This window comes from Sinocyclocheilus anshuiensis, unplaced genomic scaffold, assembly GCF_001515605.1.
Source record: "Sinocyclocheilus anshuiensis isolate Anshui unplaced genomic scaffold, SAMN03320099.WGS_v1.1 scaffold197, whole genome shotgun sequence".
NCBI lineage: Eukaryota > Metazoa > Chordata > Actinopteri > Cypriniformes > Cyprinidae > Sinocyclocheilus > Sinocyclocheilus anshuiensis.
In genome coordinates, this window is record NW_015540856.1 from 1129858 (window position 1) to 1136957 (window position 7100).

General features: G+C 36.7%; 1 protein-coding gene across 1 annotated transcript in view; it reads left to right on the forward strand.

Annotated features, from left to right (window-relative positions):
* tmem30aa (transmembrane protein 30Aa) overlaps positions 1–7100 on the forward strand; it is a 12870-nt gene that overhangs the window by 4186 nt on the left and 1584 nt on the right. Inside the window, exons 3-6 of the mRNA XM_016485323.1 lie at positions 1411–1518; positions 1834–1921; positions 3601–3747; positions 4407–4619. Coding sequence (XP_016340809.1) covers positions 1411–1518; positions 1834–1921; positions 3601–3747; positions 4407–4619 — 556 coding nt within the window. The remainder of the gene's footprint in view (positions 1–1410; positions 1519–1833; positions 1922–3600; positions 3748–4406; positions 4620–7100) is intronic.

Genomic DNA, 7100 nt, shown 5'->3' on the forward strand with positions numbered 1-7100 from the left:
TTTGGGTGAAAACTGTGATACTTTTTCAGGATTCTTTGATGAATAGAAAGTTTTTGTAATATTATAAATGTCTTTACTGTCACTTTTGATCAATTTAATGCATCCTTGCTGTATACAAGTATTAATTTCTTTTTAAAAATTCATACAAACCCCAAACTTTTGAACTGAAATATTTAATTTGGCATTAATGTAAATAGTCTGTTCATTGGTTTGTACTGTTGCTTGCTTTGGTATTGATTGTTCAGCCAAAATAACATAAAAAATATATAAATATATATTTCCACAAAAGTTCCAGTCATCAAAAACATGTGATACTTTTGAATTGTTGCACAATGGATTGTGAAAATTACACAGTATTTTATTTGATACCTCAAATCAAATTAAATATGGCATGCCAAGTATGTCGACAAAGTCTATAACAGAGGTGCCTAAACTTTCGAATATGAAAGTCCAAAAATCAAACTTGATTGAGGGCCATGAGCCAAAAGTAAATGTTGCATTATACCCAAACATATTATATTAAAATATATTAAATAAAAAATAAATAATAAAACATGTAAATATATTAATATAATAATATTTTTATATTGTTTATTTTTTTCAGTCAAATTCACTTCACACACACACAGACACACACACACAGACACAGACACAGACACAGACACAGACACAGACACAGACACAGACACAGACACAGACACAGACACAGACACAGACACAGACACAGACACAGACACAGACACAGACACAGACACAGACACAGACACAGACACAGACACAGACACAGACACAGACACAGACACAGACACAGACACAGACACAGACACAGACACAGACACAGACACAGACACAGACACACACACACACACACACACACACACACTCTCTCTCTCTCTCTCTCTCTCTCACACACACACACACACACACACATATATAAATTAGAAATGTAGATATGCTTCAATGTTATGTTTAATTCCTATTTTTCCCTCTTCCTCTTGTGATATGGCCTGAGGTCATCACAGGCCAACTTGGAGTCTGTTTTGGGCATTTCTTGTCTATACTGTTGAAACAGAGGCGGCTCTTTATAGTTGGATATATTTATCTGTAGGTCTATTAGGTTGCAATATTTACTTGGTCTGTGGACAGTTTATTGGTCAAATAAATCGTCTAATGTGGCATTAGCTCTCATGTATTATGCATTAGCATTTTAGAGGAGATTTTATTGCTCATGCTTTTCAATTGGTTAAAATAGAATTGTTTCCCGCTCATACGTTAACAGGTTTCAGATCACTTATGTATAAACTGCCTGCGAATGTGCATCTATAAATAACAGAAATAGCCCCAGGACAAAAGATTTTGTGCCTTGTCACCTGATGATTTTTTTATGCGTTTACATCTTTTCTTTTGTAGAGTAATGTTTTTATGTACTATGGACTCTCCAACTTCTATCAAAACCATAGACGTTATGTCAAATCAAGAGATGATAGTCAGCTGAATGGAGATAAAAGCTCTTTACTGGTGAGTAGTTCAGTAAAGATCTTCATGATGACTGACTAAAACTCAAGTAAAATGTCCTGGCATTCAGTTTTTAAAAGTACTTTAATTTTGTTGTGTATAATGACATGGTTTTGCTGAACATTCTAAATATGCTTTTTATGAAAGATCTGCTATAGGGCTGGGCTATATGCTTATTTGCTTCATTAAACAGTTGTCATTTTTCTTGATGGCTTGATGCCAATTGACAAGCGTATAGCTAATCATTTGTAAAACTGTCATTGAATGAAAGCACAGGATGTCATATTGTTTTCAAGTGTTCAAGTCTTTGTTCTGCAGAACCCAAGTAAAGAGTGTGAACCCTATCGAACGAGTGATAAGAAGTCCATTGCTCCCTGTGGTGCCATTGCTAACAGTCTCTTCAATGGTAAGACGAATTCTAACGCTTGTTGCCAGGTTCACATGTAGAGCTTTCACACTGACATTAGCGGTGTCCCAAATGATGCACTATACACTTGGCCAGCTAGTGTACAAATATCTTCACTTGTGGTGCATGTTTGGGAGAGAATCTCAATGCATAGCGGTTCAATGAATGGATGATCTTGCGACACAACCGTTTACATAAGCGCTGCACTGTTTACAGCAGAGGAAAAGCGCCACTGTACACAAACTGAGCCACACACAACAGTCTTTGTAACAAATATGTCTGCAGATTTCAACATAAATGAGGAGATGCATCTTTTGTGCAGCGCTTTTTTGTGCTCACCTGAACGTGCTGTGAGCTATTCAGAAGATATTTTGTGAAGAAAGACTCATATGTCTTTATCAAATTGCGTTTAAACCCTTGAAGCCACATGGATCACTTTTATGATGAATTTATGACCTTTTTGGAGCTTGAAGGTTTTGATTACCATAGACTACATGATTAATCACAGTAAAACCGAACTCCATCTCTGCATCTGCTCTGAGTTTTGGTCATGTTAATGTGCATTTGGGGAACGCTACATGCGCCAACTATCTTCCCAATTTTTTATTGAGAAATCGCTTATAAACCAGCTGCTGTCAACAAAAGAGAAGTTTTAAAGGCTGCCTGCAGTTTTCTGTCAAAATAAAAGTTTAGTGTAAAGTTTGTAAATGAAGAAGTTAAGACAGCCATAAATATTAGTATTGTAATTTTACAGTTGTGATGTAAAATTATGATGATGATGATTATGATTATTATTATTTTCTTAAATATTTAAATATTAAAAATATTTAAAATAGTATTAGTATTAAACAGTATTAAATATTTTTTACAGTAGTTATAATAATAATAATTATTGAATATTAAATATTTTAAAATATGTTTTACAGTAATAATAATAATATTATTATTATATAGCTTTATTAACATGTAACCACAAAATTTGAGCCAAATTGTGCAGCCGTAGAAGAACAGCAAATCTGGAATTTTAAATTGTTAAAGAGTTTTCATCTGAAAAATCGCCCTAACTTAGACTTTCAAAGGATGTAAATTCCTCAGGTTTTATTTAAAAGAAGAAAAAAAAACTTAATTTGTTTTCCAAAGATAAACAAAACTTAATTCAGAAGGTCATTTGTGATGCTCATAGTAAAAGCCAATGGAATCTTCAGTTTGGCTGAGGGTTTAATACAAACATATATCAGATATGAGTTGAATCAAAAGATTGGATCTGTGCATTAAGCCTTACGGTGTAAAACTCTGCTGCTTCACTAGCATGCGCAACGTGAATGCTGTAGCCAGTTAATATGAGCCTTAAAGGTGACATATCATGAAAATCGGACTCTTCCAGGTTTTAAGTGCTATAATCAGGTCCCCGGTGCATCTACCAACCAAGGAAACGTGTAAAAGATTAACCCAGTAACTTTGTTTTGGTAAGCCTTTTTCTGCAAGCGTCTGAGAAAACGAGCGCGAGCTGAACTCTGCAGGACTGCGGCTCTCTAGGACCGAACTTGCCTACCCCTGTACTAAGGTCTCTGTCATTTGTTTCATAATTGTAGATACTTTGGAGCTGTTTTATATCCATCCAAACGGAAGCAGAATAACTATTCATCTGGTGAACTCTGTCATTTGTTTCATAATTGTAGATACTTTGGAGCTGTGTTATATCCATCCAAACGGAAGCAGAATAACTATTCATCTGGTGAAGACGGGCATTGCTTGGTGGACTGACAAGCATGTGAAGTTCAGAAACCCAGGAGGAAACAACAACAACCTCTCCATTGTGTTCCAAGGTACATAAAGCTAAACCCTATATATCCTACTGGTCACAAATTTCAAAGGCCTCTAAATACTCAACATGATCAAAACTTTCCTGAGAAATCTACTTTTTGCTGTCAAATCTTTACTGGTTTTTATAAAGTACACATAAGAATAATTTTTATATTTCAAGATGAACACTTACTGGACTGAAGCAACTTGATTATCCAGAAATCATTTTTTAGAAAAATCATGTTAAAATGTGAGTCTCAAATCTGATCATCAGGCTTTTGAGAAATGTTTATTTGTTCAGCTCTCAATCACCATTATATTGCATTGCATTATATTTTGATGATAAATCTAAGCATTTCAATATCATCTTACTCCCATATTATTGGAGATATAGAGTGATGACTGATATTTATATAATTTTATCTAAGTATCTGCTATACTGTTATAAAGATCTCATTGATTAACATTACAAGCATCAGAATTTCAGCTTACTTTTTGGTCATATAAATATCACCAAATTGCACATTTTTGCTCCGTTTGAGCCTCTGAATAAAACTGAGGTGTTTATTCCTTCATATTCTCACTGTGTCTTACTATATTATGAGCCATAAAAGCCTGATGTGTCCAATATAATAGTCATTCAGTCTGTAATATTGCTAACCAGTGTTATTGGTCATCACAGAAACAAGTAAACCGGTAAACTGGCACAAACCCGTTTACGAGCTGGACCCGTCTGATCCAGAGAACAACGGGTTCATCAATGAGGATTTCATCGTGTGGATGAGAACCGCTGCTCTCCCCACCTTCAGAAAACTCTACCGCATCATTCAGAAGAAGAAGGATAACATGACCCCGACACTACCGCCAGGAAACTACAGCCTGGAAGTGACCTACAGTATCCTTGAGAAATGCATTACCAAAATGAAGACTCAAATTAAAATGTTCAGATTTACTGTATTTGGAGTTATTGCACCTTTTAAAAAGTGCTTGTCAAATTAATAAATTATCAGATGTGAGTATGCTGTAAAAAAAAATGTAAATAAAACTCCAAAAAATTATTATAGGAGTACATTTTACAAGAAAACACAATTTCAGTTTTTCAGCTTCAAAATGTAACCTTTAATTCAAAGTTTTACTTGCTGTTTCTTTGCAATTATTCGTGAAGTTTACTAGCAATTTCTGAGTAAAAATAGTTTCAAAGTAAATCCTACACCATTTTTTCCCCCCAGTGTAGCTGCTGGAAACAGGCTCTGTGAGATTAACATATGCATCTAAACCACGTTCATATCTATTTTATATCACGTTTATATCTTTCACGTTTATAACTTAAGCCAAGACACTACAGACAAAAACTTTTTCATGCACTGGGGAATTTTGGGGTTTTGGACTGTTTGGCTTTTCATAATGCCTCCTTTCAGACTAGTGGAAAGAAAACGTCCAAAATCACTCTTACGTGTTTATGTTATTGCACTTTATCTATTTATGTCTGTAGATTACATATCTATAAAGTAGATATGTAACAAACAAAAAAAAAAAATTATCTATAAAGGCTTGCAGTTTTATCCCTGTAAAAAAGTACTAAAGTACTGGGACGATTTTGCGCGAACTATTTCCCAGTACCATTTAAAAGGTTGCATTCGCACCGAGAGTGTCGTAAGCCGGTCGACAGCGTCGTCATTTGTGCGCGGCGTTCAACAACAAATAAAGAACAACAACATTAACAACAGGAGGATGGAGGACGCTGTGATCGGAGCTGTGTTTTTGTTGTATCTCGCGGGTTTCACAATAATGGACATGGACAGTCAATGTATACGTAAAGCGATTGAAAGAACGGAAAGGAGGACTAAGAATCTCCAACGACAACTGGCAGTGCTACATTTGCTACAAGTGCCTGCACTTCAGCGTCCGTCCATCTATCGCTGTTCTCCATACTTGCGAAATAAGTTGACACAATGTTTACAGTATGTTTACACGGCGTTTTAAATCATACTTACGTCACGGTTAGTACCAGTTGTGCTGGTTAGACCCTGCTCCGGAGTAGGAGCTAATTTGGTTCTCGAAAAAGGCAGTCCGGTACTAAAATCGCTCCCAGTTCCGGCGGTGCGAAAACGCCAAAAAGTGGGTAGTTCCACAATTAGTTCTGGTACTATGAAAAGGTTCCCGCGGTGCGAAAGGCCCTAATGTTCTAATTAAAGAATTCAACAAAGGAAAACAGAGTGCAGAGACATGTAAAATCTAAAAACCTTCTCTTGTCAGGGACGATTCTTAAAAAATATCGGCTGCTATACAAAATGAGGCAATTTGGTCTGACATACAAAATGCTAAGGCAAAAGGAATCCAAAGTCAGAAGGCCCACTTACACAAACAGTCCAAAACTTCTTTTGTAATTCTGCACGTATGACCACTGACAAAATAGACACAATTACACGAAATAAGAAAAAGCATCAAAGAATGGTCCTCTCAGACACAATGATTTTCCTCCACAAAGAGTTCATCAAGCAACACCCAGACATTAGTCAAAGTTATTAATCTTTCTGCGCTCTTAACCCTTTCTATGTCACAGCCCCCAAGCCATCTGATCGAAAGACCTGTCAGTGCCAATACCATGAAAATGCAAAGATGATGCTTGAGGTCTTGAGAGAACATGGGGTTATTCAGAGTAGCAAGCTTGATGATAGTTTTGAGCTTGTTTGTTGCTCTCCTCCAAGTGAAGCATGTCTCCTGCGCGTTTGTCCTCGCTGTCTTCACAAAAGCACACCGGTTGCAGCACAGCAAGAGCTGATCAATGTTGAGTGGCAGCAGTGGGAACGGGTAAAGGACCAAGAGGCAGGCGAACCTCACCACAACACTAAACTTGTGAAGCATACTGGCACCATAGCAGAACTCATACAGCTGTATGAACACCTGTTGCGCAATGAGACAACAACACGTGTGTGTTTGGTCAGAAATCAGTCCAGACAGTACAGGAAGATGATAGACAACTGTGATGAAAACAGTGTTATTGTGCATGTTGACTTCGCAGAAGCATGGAAATGCAAATATAGTTCTGAGGTACAGTCATGCCATTTTGGTCAGAACCTCCCCCAACTCAATCTGCATACTGGCATGTACTACACAAAAGATGAAAAGGCTGGCTTTTGCACTGTGTCTGAATCCAAGCGTCAGGATGCTGCCTCCATTTGGGCATACATGGATCCTATCCTCAAAACAATTAGTACTCACATGCTGTGACAGCCGCTTTCTGTCCGTGTGCTTTGTATGTGTGCACTCAGAAAACCGTATATCAGAAGTTTCAACAAATTTTTTATGATTTCAGTGCGATAAACATGATAATCAGAACCAAAACAGATGTTTTTAGCAGGTACGAGCTGTAATG